The 22,950-nt window shown below is 41.1% G+C and overlaps 2 protein-coding genes across 6 annotated transcripts in view; one reads left to right on the top strand and one right to left on the bottom strand.

The window, feature by feature from the left end:
- The first annotated feature begins 595 nt into the window (after positions 1-595).
- hyi (hydroxypyruvate isomerase) lies at positions 596-10,664 on the top strand. The gene is made up of 8 exons (XM_070960974.1): positions 596-878; positions 1,077-1,188; positions 3,878-3,992; positions 4,647-4,725; positions 5,686-5,735; positions 5,835-5,904; positions 8,701-8,835; positions 8,916-10,664. The coding sequence occupies exons 1-8, from the start codon at positions 680-682 to the stop codon at positions 8,969-8,971; spliced, it is 816 nt and encodes a 271-aa protein (XP_070817075.1). The 5' UTR covers positions 596-679; the 3' UTR covers positions 8,972-10,664.
- A 174-nt stretch (positions 10,665-10,838) lies between these two features.
- The window catches only part of szt2 (SZT2 subunit of KICSTOR complex), a 114,599-nt gene continuing 102,487 nt past the window's right edge, over positions 10,839-22,950 (bottom strand). For 4 of the 5 annotated variants that reach the window (XM_070960564.1, XM_070960565.1, XM_070960566.1 and 1 more), the window contains 8 exons: positions 21,570-21,635; positions 18,619-18,832; positions 17,329-17,506; positions 17,117-17,239; positions 15,961-16,477; positions 15,402-15,512; positions 14,087-14,155; positions 10,839-13,994 (listed from right to left, as the gene is read on the bottom strand). In XM_070960564.1, coding sequence (XP_070816665.1) covers positions 13,851-13,994; positions 14,087-14,155; positions 15,402-15,512; positions 15,961-16,477; positions 17,117-17,239; positions 17,329-17,506; positions 18,619-18,832; positions 21,570-21,635 — 1,422 coding nt within the window. In that variant the 3' untranslated portion in view covers positions 10,839-13,850. The remainder of the gene's footprint in view (positions 13,995-14,086; positions 14,156-15,401; positions 15,513-15,960; positions 16,478-17,116; positions 17,240-17,328; positions 17,507-18,618; positions 18,833-21,569; positions 21,636-22,950) is intronic. The other variant, XM_070960569.1, reaches the window with a different exon arrangement.

The following is a 22,950-nucleotide window of genomic DNA, read 5'->3' as shown; positions in this document are numbered from 1 at the left end:
AGTTACATTAAAGGGTTTTTGGAAAACATTTCAGGCTGGGGTATTAAAACCCAAAACTTAAAGACCACTTTTTATAACAAAAAGAAAAAAACAAAAACAAAAAACGCTAATGTTGTGACAAGGGAAGAACTTTTGTGCGCCTGCGCATTTCACAGGCCAGGAAGCATGCTATCAATCATGTGACAAAAACAAACCTCTCCTGACGGTCAGGTTAGACACTGTAAGATGTGCTAATTCTGCTGATACTTTCAAAATAAAATAACGATACGCAAAGTGCAATTACGAAAATGAGTGAAGCCAAAAGAATCTAAGCGGGTGCAATTAATCACAACTATTTTCAAAATTCAATTCCCCAGCATTGCTAAGATAACGTTATCAAAGGAAGGAGCTACTTTGTATTGGCTTTCAGTCTGTGACTAACTAATGTTTGCTTTTCCGCTAAACATTTTAATACAAATGTTTGTAGTGTAATCTCGTTATATTTCATGCTTTATATCTGCCATAACACTAACAGAATTGTGGTGTTTCTTATCAAGACAAGTCACAGCTATAGTTTGTTATGGAAGTTCACCCGACCGTTTTCCGCTGGCTAACTGTGGCTAGCTTAACACTGTTAGCATGGTGAAAGTTCAGTATACACACTGAACGCAGGGTCGTTGGCTTCTGAAGTTAGACAAGCATGGCTCCCTTGAAGTTCTGTGCCAATATTTCCTGGCTGTTCACGGAGCTTCCAGACTTCAGTCAGCGAATATACGCGGCTGCCTCGGCTGGTTTTCGGGCTGTGGAGGCAGCCTGGCTGTACGATACCGACCTGCAGGAGCTTCTGAGGGCCAGAGAGGCTACAGGGGTGGAGGTGGTCCTCATCAACACCCCGCCGGGTAAACACCAGCATGGGCCTCACACCGAGGTTCAGTCTGCAGCTGTTTATTTCACCCAGACACTACTGATTCAGAAATGATAGGAATAATTAGCGGGTGGTGGTGTAATGATAAGGTGTGTGTGTGTGTGTGTGTGTGTGTGTGTGTGTGTGTGTGTGTGTGTGTGTGTGTGTGTGTGTGTGTGTGTGTGTGTTGCAGGAGATGTGAAAGCAGGTGATCTTGGTCTTGGAGCTGTTCCTGGAAGAGAAGGAGAGTTCAGACAGGGTCTGGATTTGGCTTTGAAGTATGCAAGAGCTTTGGGCTGCAAAAGGTGAGGCATCAGAATAATGATGAGTGTGCATGCTAATGGAAAGGCCGGGCAAGCTTAAATCAGTGTGCTTTACATGAGAAATAAAAGACAGCTGTGACGTTTTAAAATATATACATATAGAAAATAAACAGAAGAAATCCAAAATATATATAGTTATGTGAAATACACAAATCAATAGCCCCAGGCAGGATTTAGTAAATGGCAGTGACGAGTAGAAAAGTTTTAAATGTCCAGTGAGCAGGATTAGTGACATCTAACAGTGAGGTTGCAGATCACCTCAAAACTCGAGACAAATGTGCAGGGCACTCTCACGAGCCAGTGTTTTGGTTTGTCAGCTCTCGGATGAATATCGATATTTTTCCATTAATAAATCATATTTCACACGGGTTGTAAGTCCAGTACGACTTTTGCAGGGTGTCGCTGTACCGCTACCTCACTGCAAGGCACCCTTCTTCTTCTCTTTTTTCCCCTGGCTCAAAAAAAACCCAAAACAAAACAAGCAAGCATGGCTTGTAATGTTACACTAGAGACGCCCTTGAACTTTAAGGCAGATGTTTGGAGGTACTTTGGATTCCAAAGGAAAGGAGAAACACACAGTGAGCTGGACAAAGAGTACGCTCTTTGCAAACACTGTTTCACTCCCATTAGATATTTGGGTAACACAACAAACTTGCAAACTCATTTAGCACGACACCACCCCGACATATTAGCTCAGCTCATGTTGTTCATGCAAATATGTTGTAACTTGCACTTGTATAGTTACAATAAAATGGTATGGATAATTTGAATTACATTGTTTTGACTCAGTTTGTCCCATGAATTATCACTATCATCTGATGTACATACAACTCGGATTTTAAGATGCATAATGCCTTTTACATTTTTCAGTGAACTATGTAGAATATTGAAATATATTGCAAAATTTGGATATCGCAATATCATATCGTATCGTGACGTATCATTGTTTCTGTTGAAATAAATGTACCTATACAAGTACTATCTCTTTGTATTGGTTTGCCCTTTTATGGACATAATGCAAAAAATTAGATATCCCTACAGTTCAAACCCATGTAGTTTTTTTTTTTACAAGGAATCATCAAATGTCATTTTTGGCCATTTTTAACAGCCCTAGTGTTGAATGTTGGCAGTTTAGTGCCATAGATGGCGAGTGCAGAACTTTTCAGCAGAATTGTTTTGAGCTTCGTGAAGCTTTTATCTGCTGGAAAAGTCCACTGGAGTTCAGCCTGAGCGTTCCTTGAAGCAGCTGTCCAGAGCCAACATTCTGAACACGGTGGATTGTTGGGCGATGGAAGGGGATGCTTCTTCATTTACCTCCTTGGTGTAGCTCACTTTGCTGTGTAGCTCATCATTGATGCTGATCTTAATCAGATCCAGGCAGAGTAGAGGTGACGCAGCTTTGACCATGTAGAAGGAGGCTGGAACTTTGCTGCATTGATTTGCAATAGCAGCTGCTGCTGTTTGACAGCCAATGACAGGAGAGTCACCTTAAGCCTAAGTAAATAGTTTCACTTAAGGTTCTGTGAGTGGCAGTTTGCTGAATGCTGTCTATAAATTGTCTCTGGTCGGATAGATACAGAAGGTCCAGTATCTACGATTAGCTCAAGGACCTGGGTTTTTCCCTCTAACAGTTCATGTTGATTTAACCGGTAATCTTGTAAAAAGCTGCTGCCACAAGCTCAACATCATCAACACAGAGCACAGCTAACTCTGGAACTACAACTTCTCTCACTTCATCCATGGCTCATTTACCTCAGCAAGATATTAGTTTGTAACGCAGTTATTACATTTCAGTTTTGCACCTGGGCAGTCTTCAGCATCAGCCAAGTGTGTATCAGATCCACATCTGAAACAGTGGCATTGCTCCTGGTTACCATTTGCTTGATTGTGATGGTGCTTGAGACAGTCGTGCTCCTCTTTTCCCCCTGAAAACGTTTGTTTGGAACATCAACAGCGTTTATTGGTGTGATCTGGACCGTGCTGGCATGCAAATGTTAGGGCTTCATCCAGTGTGAGATTTTCCTCCAGTAGTAACTTGGCTTTTACAGTGGTGAGATAAGCATTAGAAATTAGATGATCTCGTATCAGCTCCTTTTCCATGTGTCCAGAACCACACAGCACAGTGCAAAGCTGCCACACACTGGGCCGTGTTTGAAGCCGCTGTCAGAATGTGTGCCACATGCTAACACATGCTAAAGGGGCAGAGTGCTTTTCAAGCGCAGCCATTGCCACCTCAAATGTTGTACTTTGTTCTGCTAGAGTGTAGAACAGCCGTTGTCTGGGCCCAAGGAATGTAGTAAACCTGAATGTCACCTCTCATCTCCTCAAGCATTTAGCACTAGAATGCAGTTTATTTTCACCACTTATTAAAATGGTGTTGGCGGTTGATCAACATTATGAGTAAAGAGCAGTGGACTCAGTACTGAAGCACTCATCCTCCACCTCCAGAGCTGCTAACACTGACAGCATACATGTTTTTTCAGCACTCTCTACCAGTTACACTCTGACTTCATCCACATCATTCTGTGTATTTAAACACAGGTTGTTTTTGCTGAAAGTCTTCCATAATAGTTGCAACGATCAGCTAAAACAGAGTTTTGTGATAGTGAAGCAGTCCATATTGTTCTGAAATAAAATGCAGGTTTTCACCTATTTTCCGTGATTTCATCAGGATCCACTTGATGGCAGGGAGGATTCCTGTGGGCTCACACAGAACAGCAGTTGCCAAGGAGATGGAAGCCATCTTTGTGCAGAACCTAATCTATGCTGCTGATATCCTCTCAAAGGTGAGTGACCTTTTCTGTCCAACATAACTGCAAGTCTCAGCAGTATGAATGCACTGAGATTTTCTGAAATAGTGATTCTGCAAAGATAAAGGATATGCATAAGATTAAAACAGATGGAAGATATTTAAATAGAATTTAAGTGACATTTCCAGGAACTTAATATATTACAAGATAAATACTATTCAATATACTGCATGAATGAGAAGCAGAAGTCTGTAAGTCTGCAAATCTGAAAGTCGGACAAACTGACTGATTTTCCATGCTGGGTGCTGTGAGCGCATGCTGTAGTGTCATTGGCCTGCGAGCACAGAGGCCACACTGTCTGCTAAGGACAGGTGTGTCAGGCAAGAGGTGAACTATTATGTGATGCCCAGTAAACAACAGAGATGAATTTCACTTTAGCCTTTAAAAATCACACAATGACTAGTAAGCTAACCATCATAAAAGGTGGGTGAAGTTATTTTGCATTTAAAAAAGTAAGTAAATGGCATTTGTGTGCGTTTATCCCTCACTACAGTCCTGACCACCCTGAATACATGGTTCCTTATATAATAGTGATTCTCTCAATGGAGCACAACTATCACCTTATGACACTCCCAGTGCGAATCCGAATGTTGTGAAATGTTGGGATGTTTCTGTCTTTCTTCCTTATAGGAAGGAATCACTGGCTTGATTGAACCAATTAATACAAGGATTACAGATCCCAGGTATTTTCTGGACTCTCCTCATCATGGTAAGACACTGTGTCACTTCACCAGCATGCACAAAAATACATTGATTTGTTACTGCTGTTGTCAAAGTCAGTCAAATAAGGCAAATGCAACAAAACTGTTGGTGTCTGGAAATAATTAAATCTTGTCAGATTTTTTTTACACTGCCTTTGGTTGAGTGAAACTGTGGAATACCTGTGGAAAAGAAAGACATGGCTTAATTTAAATGAAGTAGTTTTTATTCATGTCAGAGTGGCTGAGATTTGATTTGAGCACCAGGAGCTGTCTGCAGTCTCATGCAGAAACAGCAGAATTAAGCTCAGTATCGCTTTACACTCCTCTCTGCTCATGGGAGATATCAGATATTAGACAGGAGGTGAAGGCCAGTTTTTGTGAAGAATCATTTTATTGGGAATTTTAAAGCATTTTAGCTTTACAGTTATATTGTTACATCTATAGTACATTTATGCAAAATACCCACATTTTAATGCATCCCAGATTTCAGGCTGGTGGTGAGCAAGATTAGGCCCACCGGCTGATGTTTTTGACTCTGAACATAAACCATCCAGTGGACAAAATTGTGAATATGCAATGAAAGTCTAAACTCGCCTGACATGTAGGATTTTCTGTAAGAGAACATGTTGAAATACTTGCAGTCACACAATTCATTTTGCCACCACTCACAGATTTTGTATGAAAGTAATTGATGGAAGTGCATGGCACATTCCTTCCATTATCACAGGTGGAAATGTAAGGTGTGACAGAGTGAAGTGAAGTGTGTCTCGTTGTAATAGTGTCCTTAGCAGATATGATGCTGTACTGTGCAGTACTGTGCAGTACTGTGCAGTACACCAGTATTTGATAAAGGTGTGTCTTATTTCTTCCACCTCTCTGGAGGAAACACTCCTCCTGTCTGCCATGCAGAATGTCTGACTTCCTGCCATCAGTTATTTCTCAACTGATCTACATTTTGGTGTTTGTAGCGGCTGCAATACTGGAGAAGGTTGGAAAGCCAAATATCAAGCTGCAAATGGTGGGTGTTTTCAAAATTTGTTTTAACTTGCTAATAAAGGAACAAAACAAAACAAATATGATGAAGCTCTTGCCTTGACAGATGTCTGATCTGTTTCAGGACATCTTTCATTGGCAAATAATGGATGGAAACCTGACACAAAACATGCAAAAGTATTTCCCCATGATTGGTGAGTAAGATGTGAGGAAAACAGTGGAAAATTAGACTGATATATGATATATGACCTACAAGTAGATTATCAGACCGATGGATACAGAATGGCAGAATGATTAGATGGTAGGAAGAGGTTGGGGAGGCACAGGTTGGTGTGGAGAGAGAACATATGTTGATATACTGTATGTGTGCAGCTATACTGCTGTATATCATCTTGATGTGTATGTTTAAAGGTTAGAAGATCCTATGTTTACAATGCTTAGTAGTTGAAGTGGTTGAACTGGTTTGAATTAGAGAGGCTGAAGTGGCAAAACATGGACGCCTGTGAAAGTAATATGTGTGTACTTCTGCTGTTGACTGTGGGTGGGCAGCCATGTTCATGTTGAGAACTGGAGTTTAAAAGAACATGCAGTACCTCGGAGGTTGGAAATCACAATAAAAAGAAAATCACAACGTGTAATATTTAAATGCAGACTTAAAGCAGCAAAAAGACCTTTGTTCTGGGCCACTGTTTAATTAATAATCTGTATGCCTCCCTGTGTGGAAAACACTGGGATTATTTTTTTATGTTTAAGGCATCAGGCTTGACTTAAACATTGCTCTCCTAACTTTGTAAAACAGCATGTAACACGAATACATAGATAGATATCAATTTACCGGATTATTATTTATCATTAAAATAATAAACCATTACGCAGCAGCAACATGCTAAAAAATTCAATTAAATGCAGCAATAAATTGATCAGGTATGAATTAACCTCTTACCATTTCAGTAAAACACTGATCAAAGACAAAGCCAAAGCAAATTGACTGCTGTTCTTGAACTTTTCTTTGGAGTACATGCATGGTTTTGGTCTCTTTTGAAAGGTAGCACTCTGAGCTTTTAACTTTATGGTACAGGGATTTAGAAGCCCAGTAAAATCAACACATCTTCATCAAGTAAGAACAAAATGTAAACATGCCGGGAACCCTGGCGTCCTCTGACCATTGTTAGGTTCTGTTGATTAAGATCCTGTTTGAATATAAGTGTTGTTAAAAAAAAGGAAAAAAATTACCGATAAGGTTAGCGTACAATTTGTGCTATAGCACAAGTCTGCAACTGTTACAATCCAAAGATAAACACTGAAGCTCCACAGTACTTAGTCAATATAGTATTAGCCTCCTTGGCCAACAGCCGGGACACTATCAACTCCAGGATGCGTCTGGAGCCTTTTTTCCATATGGAGAAAGCCTCAGTGGCTGCATTCCCATGTAACCACAGGGTCACTCCTCCTGCGGAGCCGTCATGGGAAACATTTGAGTCAAGCATACAGGACAGAACCACAGTTTTAGACGTACACATGCTCTACCAGAGAGAGAGTCCAGTGTCAAGGTGTTTGCATTTCTTTCCATACAAGGGTCTGATGGACAAGAGAAAGATCTCATACTGGTGATTTGAACTTTTGCATCCAAATCCAGCACTGTGTTCTCACTAACAGTTGTTAAAATATGACATATATGACTATATGTACATGACTTTGTTGTCATGCACAAGCAGCTGGCCTAAGAGACTGTTGTAAGTGTCAGAGAGAGTGAATACAAATCCATGTGCCTTGGCTGTTTTCAGTATACAGGTCTTCTCTCCCCGAGACCTGGTCCCACCACCAAGCCGTGTGGTCTTGCGTCTGGGACTTCCACTGTGTTACACACACACACACACACACACACACACACACACACACACACACACACACACACACACACAGTGAAGACCAGTAGGTGAAAGGCAGGATGCGTGCATGCCTCTGTAGCTCAAATTAATAGTTTGTCCCATTGCATATTTGCCAAATTGTGGAAAGGAGCTTGTCTTGGTGTTGGTGGGATATGGTATTTGCACTCCACTTCTCTTAAAATATACAATTCAGATGCATTGATTCAACCCAGAAAGCTCACTCACAGAAAGCTGTTTCTGACAGTTACACACCTTGTTGAAAACCCCTAAGCGTAAAACTAACAAGTCAACAATATAACAATAACTTCATGAACTTTGTGATCACTTACAATGATGGTCCTGGAGCAACGTTAAGATGTCAACCAACATGGCAATGTCAGATAAACCGTAATGACTGAATTAGCCAAGGAACAACTTTGTTCTTTGTTCTAGATACTAACCAGATACAAGCTAACCATGTTATCTAGTTGAGCTAGTCATTTTAATTATTGTACTGATGCGGTCACAACTAAGCTGTTAACTTTAACAACTAATTTAATGACGAAAGATAAACTTTGCATGCCAAAAAAATCCAATAACTGCAATGAATCTGAGGTAAATGTAGGTGTTAAAATGTCCAAAATGCATTCATTTTATCAACTTAATCAGCAAGCATGGGGATCAGTGCTGGAACTATTCAGTGCTTGTCTGTTGTTCTATTCAACGCAAGCCTATGAGAGGGTCACTGCTTTCTTTGTCTACCACTCTGGATCAGTCCATTGATCGGCCCCATTGTCACTGATAACTGATCTAGATATTTGGGTCAATATCAAATTGGCATATCCCTACTCCTAATGTAAGTGAGTTTATCACAGCTGTTTTTCACTGAAAACAACTGCCTGCTGCTGCTGGAGGAAACAGAGTTGATGAGAGCCATGAGACTCAATCAAAACAATGAAGTCATAAAATCAAGACACTGAACTGAAAGAGGCTAAATTGGTTTGCAGAGCAGAAGGGATCTGCAAAGATAATTCTCTCTGGGTTTATCACACTGGATGATACTTTTCGTATCACACATTTAACCATTTAAGTTGACCAGCAGAGTCTTTTCTTCTTTCTCAGGTCATGTTCAGATTGCTCAGGTTCCAGGCAGGAATGAGCCCAGCAGTGCTGGAGAGCTCAACTACAGCTACCTGTTCAAAACTCTGGAAAACCACGGCTACCAGGGATTCATAGGCTGTGAATACAAGCCACAAGGTCTGTGCTCTTTTTATAAGATTATTTCTGGAAGCCATTAAGAAAAAATACATGTTGATAATCATCTCTGTCCACTTTAGGCTCCACAGAAGAAGGTCTGCATTGGTTCAAAGATTATGGCACACACAGCAAGTGATGAGCACAGGCATCCAATCACATCACATCATTATACTTGTTTTTTCCGATTAACATCTTTTTCTTTTTACTTCCATAATTCCATATATACAATCTTAACAAAGACTTTGTTGTACATGTTGTTGGGAGAGACGAGTGGGCTGTTTGATTGGGTCCCATGAAGTTATTTTCATTCAGGCTAACATGATCTTAGCCACGTAAAATGATCCTGTTAATTCTCATCCACTGAAGGCTCAGACTGTTCATGATAAAGTCTTTACTGATAGAAAAACAGACGGTGGAACTCATGTATCATTACATACTTGAACTTAACCATAAAATGATACTTTTTTTTCTGTATTTCTGCCTTGACCACTGCTCAGTATGAATCATTGTATGACATTAGAGCAGGCTACAAAATACAGGACTATTTCAGGAAGGCACTGGGAAGTGTTGAGCAAAGCATTAATTGCTTGTTTTGAGAGACCTGAGTGCTCTCTTTGGCTGACTGAGGTGATGAAGTCTTAGCCTCTGTAGTCTCATTAAAGGTCCTGTACACCATTATTAAACCCTCATTGATGATTTCAATAATTTTGTTTGATTAGTGCTCTTCCCAGGACTATGTGAGAGTGTACAGACTGTGCTTGATTGACATCTCCTCTCTCTACTCACACACAATAGATTAATTGACAGTAATGTCCTGCCCCCCTCTTCCTGTGCGCATTTTGCCATGTAACACACGCTTGATTCATAATGACTATGCTGTTTGTTCACTTTTTTCCAAAGCTAAGATGTCACATCACCATTAAGGCTAACAGTAACTGAACATATCACAATTCAAAGGCATTGTAGTTCATACATCAGTAAACAAACGCATATTCACGCTCCCACAACACTCTGCTCTAATTCTGGACAGTAGTATGTTCAGTCTGTTAAACTCAAGCTGTTATGTGCAGTTCAGCACTAAAACAAGCCCACAAGCACTTCACATCATCAGTCTATTATTTACAGCTGAGCTATCTCATAATCCCTGTTTCTGTGACTTTCCCAGTCTTTTAATACTCTTTTAACAAGGAAATAACGTACTGTGAATCACACTGAGCTGACAACAGTGTGACCCCAACTGAACTTTTTCACTTTCAAACTCATAGTCTTCAACCAATTCTGACTCAAGTGACATCACTTGAGGACATTTATCAGACTTAACACAGCTCCCACTGTACGTTTTAGTGTCTAGATGAGCAGTGGTTCTGGTTGGGTCTTTGTTAACTGTTCATTTCTTGACAATTTTCTTTCACTTATAGTCTCCTCTATTTTCAATTGATTGATTTCATCCTGTTGTAGAACCTATTTTACTATGTATAGATATGAAACTTTTTACTGTAAAAATAAATTTTGATAATTCTACTAAATGCTGTCAATCATTTCTTTCATTTGTTCTTATTAATCAGAATTTCTTTTTCTTTGATTTTCTGGTATGTGTTTATAAAAAAAAGGAACAAAAAACCCCCTCAAGTGGATAAGTGAAATTCTTCTGATTGTGTTGTGTTCTGGCTCACTGTGCTCTGCTTTTGATAGAATGCTGATATTACTGCTTTTGCAAGATTTGATTGGCTGTATCGAAATAAGGTCTCCATCCAGAGAATTGACAGTACTCTGCTGTATTAATGCAATACTTGGGGATGTCATTGTGAAATAAAAAATGTTCATTTCTCTCTTGGTTTGTTTTTCTCCTCAAAAGAAACAAAGTCAAGTGAATTACTGAGCAGATATGTACGCTGTAGCTGACAGAAAGCTTTTTCATTTCAGTTGGACATTGAAAAATCCAGACTGTCAAATTATCAGTGAAAAGAAGCTAACTCAGTTATCCATGTATGACAAACAGGGCCTTATTTATCTTATCTCATTATCTTGAATTCATCTCAAATTCCCACGTAACATTCTTGTTATTGTACTTTTGTTCATGTAAAAATAATTCAACACATTTTCATTCAACCTACTGCTTTATTTAGCATTTTACATACTGTATAAAGTGTTCTGTATATACATCATATACATTATACAGTTAGTTAGAGACAGTGCAGTGTTTATATTACAGCATCAAAATACTAAGGGCTAACTTGATACAGTTCACATTTTGCATGATGAATATCCAGTGTGTAACATTCAGACTGAATTCTCTTAGTAGTGAGAACGCTGCTTTGCTCAACATTCCTTCATTTTACATCACCAGAGAAGCTTAAACATGGATTTGGTTTCCTTCCACTGACCATGTGTACAAATCTAAGGCTGCTGAGCATGTCATTAATGAAGGTACTGCAATATCAAGCCTTCATGTAGATTGGGATGTCACAGACTTGTATCAGTCTGGCTTCTGCCTCTTGTAAACTGAGGTATATTCCCAGCCGCAATGTTTCAGAAGACACAAGTCAAACTCATCACCCTGAACATGTTTTGGAAACACTTGGCGCTGATGACATGTGGTATGCTATTATGCAAATCATCACAGTTAATATGACCCATTTTCCATCTTATGAAAGGCAATTTCTGTCACATTCTCCAAACTGACTTAGGCACTTTCACTGCATAACATCAGGAGGGTGTGTTTCCAAATATCCTCGAAGCAAAGCTGATGGAATGACAACAGCATCACTTCATAGGTTTGGGAATAAAAAAATAAAAAAAAGGACAAGACAGAAAGGCACTTCAGGGCACCAGATACGGCAGTGGGAGTAACAGGTTTGACACTTGAAAATTGAACATAAAACCTTTCCACTCTGCACACTGATATGTGAGCTGACTCACTCATAAAACACTGATGTGGTATGAAGAGCTAGCAAGATGCTACAAGAAGGCACAAGATCCAAGGTAACTCAGACCTATTAATGAAGCTGTGGACTATGAACCTTGTGCAGTTATATAACCAGAAGTGTTCATCTTATGACTGACTTGCGTTGTACTTCAGTATGAGTCATCAGATTGAGGAAATCCAAACTGCTGCTATATATTCAGAGTGATGAGAAAGAAATAAAGCAGTGTCTTCTTCACTAGTAAAATGTTTCCTTATCCATCAGGTCATAAGAATATGTGTCAGAGCACAGTACTCCAGGACCTTCTTCTAGGTCCTGATCCACCTGCCTGACAGCATTTTGCTTATGTGACACTGGAAAGATGAACAAATCGCATCTACCTTCCACATTTACTGCTCAGGTCAAAGTCAATCAGCTCTGTGCTAAAGGTCTTCAGACAGACCTGATCCCTGAAAACCACGAGGACCCTTCCAACAAGATGTCCAAATCAAACTGCTACAAGTCTACAGTCTGTGCAAAATTTTGATTTTGGTTTAATAACACAATTGAGCATAACAAATTACTGTCCTCATCATGGGACACTCAACCTGTTACTTTACCAGTGCTATTGGTTTCCCCGGGAACTGGTTAGCGGAGGTGGTGGGAAATGCTGACCTCCTGATTTCAGTGTTTACTCTGCGTTAGCCCAACAATGGTGAGCTTAGGATGTGACGGATCAGTCTCCTGCTGAGCTGTATGGACAGATCCTCATCCATTCCATCAGTGCAGTCAGGACATCATAGTCAAAGCAAGCAAGCAATACTCATTAAATAGTCTTCGCTGTCTGAAGCCAGACAGACATTGTGTGGATGAAGCCCAGGTTTCATTTCTGGTCACCCAAGACTAAGTTTAGAACTGGGCCGAATTCCTGCCCAGATCGGTTGTCTTTCAGTTTGAGGTGACACTGCCTGATTAAGCGCCTGAACTATTAGCGATCTGGCTCTTCAATGATTGGTTTGATTTCTGGTCAGACATTTTGGATGGCAGTCTGCCGTTTGAGCAGTTCCAAAGTCTGACTTCCCACCTGGCTACTATCCAAAGAACCCCAACAGTATAAATTCTTGCGAACTTGAGTATTACAGGGAAAGTATGTTACATGTTATGGCTAACAGACACCCTGTGTCTTTCAGCTCTGGCTATGTATTTTTCCTTTTTTTTGGAAACGTCAACTGACAAAACCAACCGGGGGGTTCTGTGCTAATGTTCACATTATCCGGTTGGTCAATCCATACAGTGTGAACATGAAAGTGCAGAAGGGCCAGATTTATGGAGAAAGGAAACCCTGATCAAACATTGGATTTTTCCCCCAAGTTAGCCTGGCTCAGAGAGAAAAATGACACAGTGTCGAGAGCAAAATTAAACTTTCCAGTGCTTGTGATATACTTGCTTTGCAACAAAACGTACACATAGACATGCAGCTGCCATGTGAGTAGTACTGTTCATGCTGCAGCGGCACACTGCGCGATTTAAAAAGTGATCCACCGTCAAGCTGATCAGGGTGGGACCATCACTGGCCAACACTGGAACATTTCACATATTCCAACTTAACATAAACACATGGAACTTAACATGATGACACGTATATACTGCTGCCATCCTTCATTGGTTTAATTCCATCTTGAGGACATGTAGTGTTAGTTCCTGCACACAGCCAATGCTCTGGAGCCATACAGGATATATGGGGTGGTTAGAATGCACACATGAATGCCCATTTAAAAGCAAGTATATCAGAGGAATACTGAACCAGTTAGTGGTTTTCTATGCATCAGTTAGAAGCCATTTAGTTTTTAATCAGATTTCTCTCTGACTGGCTTGGGCTGGGTGGGCTAACCAATGCAAGAAGGCTTCACCAGCTGAACAAAAAAAAGACTGGGAGCTACACACAGGTTTGAGGCTGTTGAATCTCTGGTCTTTTTTGTTGGGTGTCAATTCTGTGACCTGTAACAACATCTGGTAAATGTGTTCCTGTTTTCTCTCCTTTTACTTCCTGTGTCCATGTCTTGACATCGTGGTCACACAGACACACTGAGGAAGGTTCAGCACTGTTCAGCTCTATAATAGTCCTGTCCAGAGGTTGTAGCAGGCGGTGTTGATGACAGACTCCAGGTGATGATACATGGACACCAGCTGAGGAGGAGGGCTGCTGCTTGCCTGTGGCTGTGATGGCAGCGGTTCCCGAAACACAACCTTGAGACTCTGTTGGAGGAAGGACACAAAAAAGGAACATTGCTGAGATGTTTGCACAACTGTAGTATTACACTAATGATCATATCAGTATAATAACTCACTGTTTTTCCAGCTTGGGTGTCCAGAAAGACCAAAACAAAGCAGTCAGTGAACTTCTGGTTCAGAACAGCCTGAAACAAGATCACAGGCATGGATATAGACTAGATGGACATTTTTTAAAAGTGAAGCTGTCTACTTTCTTCCTATACATCGGTGACAACGAAAAGGGCAAATGTTGAAATGTTGATAGCTACTTGACATGGACCGAACAAAGTGTGCAGAGACACTGGTTTAGAGGCATTTCTTCCCCTAAGCTCATATTTGAAAGTTTTCTGTTACTCAAAACTACAATGTTCCTCAACACAGACATGATGGAGTCTGTACTGTAACGTTGTGTTTCAACGATTGGTTATATACAAAATATTTATAAGGTAAGTTCTGATATACTATATTTTTGTCAATGTCAACAAATCCCATGTGCTGTCCTGAACCAAACTTGAACGTATCAATGAGCCACACTGTTGCATGGGTAGATATCAATTGGTTTGCAGGTTTTACCTCCTTGAAAATTATACAACGGAGTAGCTGAAAAAAACAAATGCAGATTTGATGTTCACTATGATGGAAAGAGTGTTAATGGATGTTCAGTTTGTATGAAAACCAACAGCTGCCTGTGAAGCAAGAAAGGACATTCAGATTCCTAAAGCACAACAGTGCAGCGATGTGAAGTCTGAGTGATTTGATTGGCACAAAATACTACCCTACCCATGAGTCTGAGTGGTAGCTGCTACGGGGGACTCCAGCCAGAGCTATTAAATCAGAGTTGTAGCGTAAACAGAGAGCCTTGTTGTAGTCGTCTGGAACAAACCCCACACCACTGTGAATTGATCCAGAATGGATCAGTAAACACTCATTGCACAAGAGCTTTTGAGGCAGTTAAAAAAAGATGCAGCTAATAAAACGCAGAGCAGGGAAAGGACAGACTTGAGAGGTCAGGCTGAGGTCACAGTCTGTCAGTCTTAAGAAATCAGGCAGTTTTTTTCATCTCCAGATTTCTCATTTACAAATTGAATGAGTAGTCTCTGAAGCTCTGAGGGATCCCATAATTATCCCCCTCATGATAAAAATAATCCCTCTTGAGTCTTTTTTACATTGAAACACTGAGCTCTCACACACACACAACGGACTATTCTTTCAATATGACTGTGAATGACTGTGTAGTAAATCATGCAGAACCCAGAGAAATGCTGAGGCTTAATACACCTCCCATAAAAACAAACCTCTAAGAACCAGAAAACACCAGTTACGAGTCTTTTCTGATGATGGTTCATTTGCTGTCATACACAAAGAGAACAGAAACAAAGAGCTTCTTCTCACCAGATACTGGATGCCATTGTCGTCGAAGTGTCTGCAACTCTGAGGGAAGCGGTTCAGGAGGACTTTGATCAGGCTCTGGTACCAGGCTGGACTCATGGTCAGGAAACAGTCCTGCAGCAACACATCATACTTGGGCCTGACTCTGGACTTCATAGCCAATATGTGCCACTTACTTGACATGAAAACAGCGACTGTATCCACAATCTAAAGCTATGCAGCACCTGTGCAGCAGGTCAGAGCTGAAGTGACAGAGGGCAGTTTAGCTGATCATTTCACCGTTCAGATTAGCTAAGTGTAGCTAACATGAAGGTTTAGAGGAGTAGAACCAAGGTTCTTGTTCCATCAGACCTCTTTATACAGATGTCACCATGTCCCCACATCTCAACAATATCCATATACAATGTTTCAGAACCAATAGCCAAAACAATGTACGATACAGGTTGAAATACACCAAACCCTTAAACCCTTACATTATTTCGCACCAGACCTTAATATGTGCACCCAGAAGTTACTTTCGAGTTCTGACTCGTGAAATGAAAAGCTTCAGTGGGAATATTACCAGTTGTGGATCGATCTCTCCCACCGAGCGGCTCTGCACAGCCTCCAGCAGCTCCTCCAGCTCGCTGAACGACAGCTTGGTCAGCTTCAGTTTGTCCAGGGCCAGGTGCTCTCCATGGAACAGCCTCCTCCACAGGTTGTCCCTGCGGCAGTGACCCATGGCCTGCTCCACACTGGCCTGGATCTGTCTGCGAGCTGACGCCACCTCGTTGTTGAGCAGAGGGAACAGTGGGGAGGGGTAAAGCAGCCCCTGAGCCTCTGGTCCACCCCCAGCCAGAGGGTAAAACTCATTGCCATCACTTGGGGCCAAGGCGACTGCAGCTTCAGACGAAGTTTCCTCCCAGAGGTCCTGCTCAGCACCACGTGACCCGCAGGCCTCCCCTCGATCTGGGGGGAGCCGGCCTCCCAGTTCAGCAGGATCACGGTGGATCTGAGGAAGCTTCTTGAAACGGCGCATGTCAGCAGTGAGGCGGGGGAAGAGCTCCCTCTGACTGGTCATGATCACATAGAACCGCAACCTACAAATAAAAGTATGTGGTCTATCACAGAAATATTGCTGTATATTGTATGTTGGCTGTATAAGTAACAACAACCTGCTGTAAATGAGTACATGCACATTAATTAACATGTCGTGTGGCTATTTCAACCATCAAATGAGACTTTGTAACTTTTGCTAACAGCAACCACTGTGGCCTCAAGTAGTAAGTACACAATATTGGTATTGAATTTTATTTCATGTCCTGAGATTCTTTTCAGTCAGTTATTTTAAAGACTTTGTCACATATTTCAATCACTAAATTAGTAGCTGAATCAGTAAAATTTCAGAAAAAACAAGTCAGTGATATCTTCAAACAGTCACATAGACAACAGAGAAGCAGTCGTTTTAAGTGATATTTTGCAAATGCTGTCTCTTAATTTTCAGCAAAATGGATGAATCATAACACGTTATGAAAATGAAATACACACCCTGCATGTATCGCATGAAAACAGTGTACACCATTGAAGTGTGATGAACTTGAGGAAAACAGTGTAAAATAGCCTCTTCCCAGACTTCATGTTGTAAGAGTCACAGTAGTGCTGTGCTCTGGTCTCCCCACTGAGCGTCATTATCACTCAGTATTTTACTCTTTAAGTCTTCTTTAATCTGTTCTCTTTACCTCAACAAATGCCTCTCCCCATCTGACTGTTCCTCAAATGGAGCAGCATTATGGCACACCACCAGGGACACGTCAAAGTCATCGTGGTGGTGCAGGCCTTCCAGATCCTTGTAAGAGCCCGAACTAAAGCAAGAAAGACGAAAGAGACAGTTTAGATGAAGCAGCTTCTGTCAGGAGAATATAATCATTCTGTGATGCTGATGTATTTTTACCTGTTCCACAGAGCTACTAGTGCGTACTCATGCAGGTCAGGCGTCCCTTTCTTGTTGTCAGTGGTGACTGCAGTCTTGGACATGCGAAGTGGCTTCATGCCGTAGGTGCTGGCGTGGTCAGTGATGTAGTTGTACAGCTGGTGAGCTGTTATCATCCCCGTGGAGATGGAGAAGCTCCCTGATGAGTCCAAGGATCAGAGACGGTCACAAAAATAATCACAAGATATCCCAGTTCTTCCCGCCCACCCACAGAGCTTGAAAACCCTTCATGTGAAGACATAAATACCAATGTATTTATCTATATGCAAACATCTATCTTTAATCTCTTCAGTGACTCAGAAAGACCTCCTGGCAAGACTAAAGCAGGGCTGTTACACAAATACATATGTAGGGCAGAGAAACTATTTTCAATTACAATTAGTCATTTGGCAGATGCTTTTACCCAACGTACATATGAACTCACACCCCAATGGCACAGCATCGGGGGCAGTTTTGGGGTTCAGTATCTTGACCAAGGATACTTCAGCATGTGGACTGCCGAGGCCAGGGATCGAACCACCGACCTCCTGATCGGGGGACGACCGTTTTACCTCCTGAGCCACAGCAGCCATATTTTCTTTTGGTCACTGAGAAATAAGTATAGAAAACTTTTAAAGTGAAATACAGAAGTGGAATTTGTCCACCAATGGCAATCAAAACGGCCAGAGCCACAGATTTATAGTGATGGTGTTGTTAGTGGTGTATCCCCTGTGGAATATGGAATTACCACATACACTTTTACTCTGAAAGACCAAAATCACGTATGGAGGAAAAGCACTGCTGCACTGATCTCAATGGGTTGACATATCGAACTGCTGACCACCCAGTTATCATGTAATGTTGTAAAGCAGAGTGAAGAGCTGCTCTGCAGAGGGTGGGGACAAGGCATGCACCAACTACTAGATGGTGGCGGAAGCAGGATTGTTAGCTTTTAAGTACCATTACTTACCTTTAGTGCAGGGTAGCCCATGTAAATATGTTACAGGTACCAAGTGAAAAGTGAAATGCTTGGCCACACTATGAGGCTTGTTTATGAATTACCTGATCAGACAGAAAAAATCAGTTTGTTGCAGAGGAGCTAAAGTTAGCAATAGCTAACTTTCTCCTCTCTATCCACTGTGAGTTTATCACATGGTTTTCTGATGGAGTCATTTGGATGATAGTTTGCTCTTTCCAGCACAAAGCCTTCAGTGAATCTACCTATTGCTGGTTATTCTAGACATCCACACTGGAACTTCACACCAAAGTCACCTTGGAAGACGTGGTTGCGGCCAAACTTGGGAATGTCTGGGTGATGGGAGATGAAGTCGTCTAGGAAGTCTGTGAGCTGGTAGCCCTGGCGTAGTGTCATATGGCAGCCGACCAAGTACTGATGAACCACTCGCAGGTGGAAGTCGTAGCTGAAGGAATGAACATGCATCAGGTCCCGCACCTTATCACACTCCTCAGTGAAGAGCATCGAGAGCTAAAACAGAGGGGGGACACAGTCATTACGGCACAGAATGACTCGTCACAGGGCAAAAGAAGTCACAGCAAACAAGGTTTTTTTAACTCCAAACTCAAGCCTGGCCATTTTCATTACAAAGATAATTCTGGACAATGAATAAAATCTGGCAGACACAGCCTTCTTTCAGGTGTTATCTCTGGATAATCCACTGGTGAACCTGCTTTGCATTTGAAGGGGAATACCCTGCCATTCCAGCTGTACCCAGCTTTGACTTGCTTGTGTTGTGCACCTTAAGGCCCTGCTGCTCTGTGACTCCCATTGCTCCTTGGTGAGAGCCTTTTGTAAGCAACTTTGATATCAATCAGATTCATAATAGTATCTTATTTAATTAAATGGCTGACAAAAGCATTAATTGGAAATGCAAATTGCTGCAATGAGAGGCTATGGCGTGCACTTAATTACAGCACAAAAGGAGTTTAGAGGGACAGCTAAATGCTACTCCTGCGTTTACTTTCATCTGGACCATTGGCCTGGAACATACACATACAGGCTTTATCAAATCGAGGAGGAAATAAAAACTGCATATTGCATAGCTAGAGAGAACATGTTCTGTTTCTGCAACCTTTTAACACCTTTTCCCACCTCAGCATTTGTTCAGAAACAAGCAAAAGGGCAGCAGACTTTCACCCTCATCACTACCCCCGCTGCAGAGATAAGAGAGACGAATGTTCTTTTGGTACAGAGAAATGAAAAGATGAATATTAACTTTTCTCTCCCAGGTGGTGTTCCTGCCGTCTGCCAGACAAATTAAGTGTGACCTCTTAGCCTGCTGTCTATGGAGCCAGGGAGCCTCTGGGACTCCAGACATTTCTAACTCAGAGGTAAGTTTCCTGTGTGTGTCCTCTTGACTATCAAGCTCGCATTTATTATTTCTTAACCTCTAATCCCAAACTATTCATGTTCTAGCTAATTAAACAGCCTGTATATCTTTGACAAGAGCAAATTGTTAGGGGGAGTTGCAGGGCTGCAGCTTGTCTCCTGTCAGCCTCATTCAGTGGAAGTGAAGTTAATGACAGCGGCTACATTGATGGGAGAGTGTGTAATCATCTGGGGCCACAACAAGAGAATACATAAAGTTGTAAAAGTTGACTGAAAAAAAAAAAAGACAAGAACAGTCATAAGTGGAAGGCTTAAGGATGACATTTCACTTAGAGCTTGTGCCTCTGCATTTTCTGTCCTGAAAAACAGAAATATTTGAATAGATTTTGTACACATACAAGCACTAATTTCTTTTCTTTGTGTGTATTTGACACAAAGGTAGCTACTGCAGTGATGTAAGATGAGCAGTATGTTCCTCTAAGAACTCTGGCAGCAGGGTTCTCAGTGAGCTGGAACGACCTGACTGTGAACACACCACTGCAGCGTCAACACAAACTTTTTACATCAATTCTTTCACTATATTTTAAATGTGGCAGTAGGTTGATTGTATTCATGTAGTGAGGACTGAAGAGGGATTTTTACAAACACCAACGTCAAAGGTCAGACATTAGATGCTGTTTTCATCTTAATGAAAACACCAGAGACAACAAGTGTCCACAGCTTTGGTTTTCTACACACAAATTAGCTGTCACTAAAGCAGACCTTTCTGCCGATAGGGGAATTCCTCACATGAAGTGTTTCTGAGCATGGGCAGTGACCATGTGTGAAACTGTGTAACTGTATCATGTCAGTTGTGAAATGTAAATGTTGAACTTGAAATGTGCTTTACATAAATTGTGAAATATGATGCATTTTAAGTTTCACAATATGATATATATATACAGGAATCAGCCTATAAACGAACCATCATATGTACATGTTTAACTATAGCATGGAGCTCCCCCACATTACAACAGAACACTTCCTTCATCTTTTTAGCACATCACAGTCACTGACTGCACTCAGCAGATTTGCCTAAGATTTGCCTAATTTCAGCTTGTGGGAGCATGCAGGTTGAGTTTGAACGAAGGAAGCCCTGGAACTGAACCCTGGGTTCATCATCGTTTTGTTCACTTGGATATGTAGTCAGACGCGTTGTAATCTTATTATTATTTAGAGAGGATTTAAACCAATTCAGTAGCCAGAAATCCAACAAGTTTGTAGAGTCTGTCAGAGCGGAGCAGCAGCAGTTTTCAGCCATGTTATGCAATTATTGACCCTTTAAACCCAAAGAGATACTGGAAATGATGTAGGCCTGGGAGAAAGTCCCAGCACCAGTCAACCCCCCAATTACCAAAGATGCAAGAGGAAATACAGTAAAATGATCAGAGAAAGGGCAGAGGGCACAACAGTGGTTGCACAGACACTTAGAAAATCACAAGCTGAGACACCACAACACCCAAACCAGCAAGCATGGAGACGGACAACCTGTTGAAAGTCAAGGAGGAAAAGGAAATCACATTGACTCAGGCCTGAACCTCAACAACAGAAGATATTTTAAAACCTGACCAAGTAAAACCAAACTTTGAGATACTACATCCAGATGACCCTGGTACTTTTCAAGCTGTACAGTATGCTGCAGCAACTGTAGCTCCCACAGGCATGAAAGAACACTTCAATAAACACTGAAACCTATTCATTCCTGAAGAGACAATAACACAGACATGTAGATTTGGAAAAGAAGAGACCAGGACTGATGGCAGCAAGCACAGCGGCAGGGAGGGGTGAAGCCTGATTGTAGTGAGACACCCCTCCCTTGAGAATGGCTGGGACATACCGCACAGTCAGATACTTGGGTGGCATCTGGGAACGGCTTGCAACGAGGTTTGGTGAGGAGGCTGCCCTGATGGAGAAATGACATGAGGTGGGACTAGGCAGACACACAGAAACATGGATGGAAAGGCTGAAGACTGAAGAGATACTACGAAAATAAAAAAGAACATGTTTCCTCAAGCCTTTTCCATACTACAAAAATGCAATGAGACACACATTAAATACACACATCAGAACTGTGGACCTTCATTTGATAAGGATAGTGCCCAGAGGTCAATACAGGAAAATCATGTCTGTTGTATTCTCTTTCTCACACACACACACACACACACACACACACACACACACACACACACACACACACACACACACACACACACAACATATAACACAAATATGAATGAAAGAATAAATAAATGGATAAAATAAAATAATTTCTACACAAAACACAATGGAACTATACTCACACTCACACACAGAACACATGCAGGCAATCCCTGACGCATGACATCACCTTATTAACGATTATTTAGCAGAGCATTGTCACAGCAGGAGTCAAACTGCTATGTTTGGTGCTGTTGCAACACAAAATATAAAGCTACTGTTGTCACTGACACAACACTTCCTGTATGTGTTATTCTTATTATAATGTGAGGGCGGTGGCTTTGAAACAACCACGGTGTATGACACTATGGAGGTTAGCTAACAAATGCTGGACTCATCAGTAAGTAAAGTCTATCACAACAAATATTTATTTTTTTAGTTCTCTTTCAAACAAACACAATATAAGAATAGTGAATACAGTGTGTGTGTGACTCTATGAGGTTGATGGATGAAAGACAGAAAATTAAGAGAAACTATATGAAGGGAGATGAATAAAAAAATAGTTTATTAAAAAATGCATTGGAGGGAGCACTGTTGCCTTGATCCCTTAAAAAACTGCTCCCAGACCCTCAGAAGAGCACCAGTTTGTAAGGGGCTGATAATCAGTTCATGAGCAAAATGGGACAGGTTGAAGCATAGTGGAGACAGTTCTGACTGTATGTAACTTAGTGCTATTACGGTGGTAAAGGAGTATTAGAGAAGGGGGGGAGAAAAAGAAAGAAAGAAATGAAACAGAAAAAGGTGAGTGTGTGAAGGTGTGACTGCTACAAAAGAATACAAAAAGCATATCTCTAAAGAACAGCTGCTTATCAAGTATTTTATAAGAATTTATGAAAAATATACAAAGATACACAAGTGACAAGAATTGATAAATATATTATAGGATGCTATCAATGTTGCCAGAGTTGTGGATGAATGTTTAAAGCTTTGAATAATATTAATAATCATTATGATAATAAGAACAATAATAATAATTACATCCTTAATTATACTGTGAATGT

The sequence above is a fragment of the Chaetodon trifascialis genome, chromosome 4 (assembly GCF_039877785.1).
Source record: "Chaetodon trifascialis isolate fChaTrf1 chromosome 4, fChaTrf1.hap1, whole genome shotgun sequence".
In the NCBI taxonomy this organism is placed as follows: domain Eukaryota; kingdom Metazoa; phylum Chordata; class Actinopteri; order Chaetodontiformes; family Chaetodontidae; genus Chaetodon; species Chaetodon trifascialis.
This window is presented reverse-complemented; position numbering and strand designations above follow the sequence as displayed.

What these genes read in the sequence shown, in the direction of transcription:
- hyi (XM_070960974.1), top strand. Translation starts at nt 680, where the DNA reads ATGGCTCCCTTGAAGTTCTGTGCCAATATTTCCTGGCTGTTCACGGAG. An exon ending in TCTGGACTCTCCTCATCATG is followed by an intron (nt 4,726 to 5,685) that starts GTAAGACACTGT and finishes TGGTGTTTGTAG; the next exon opens with CGGCTGCAATACTGGAGAAG. An exon ending in CAAATATCAAGCTGCAAATG is followed by an intron (nt 5,736 to 5,834) that starts GTGGGTGTTTTC and finishes GATCTGTTTCAG; the next exon opens with GACATCTTTCATTGGCAAAT.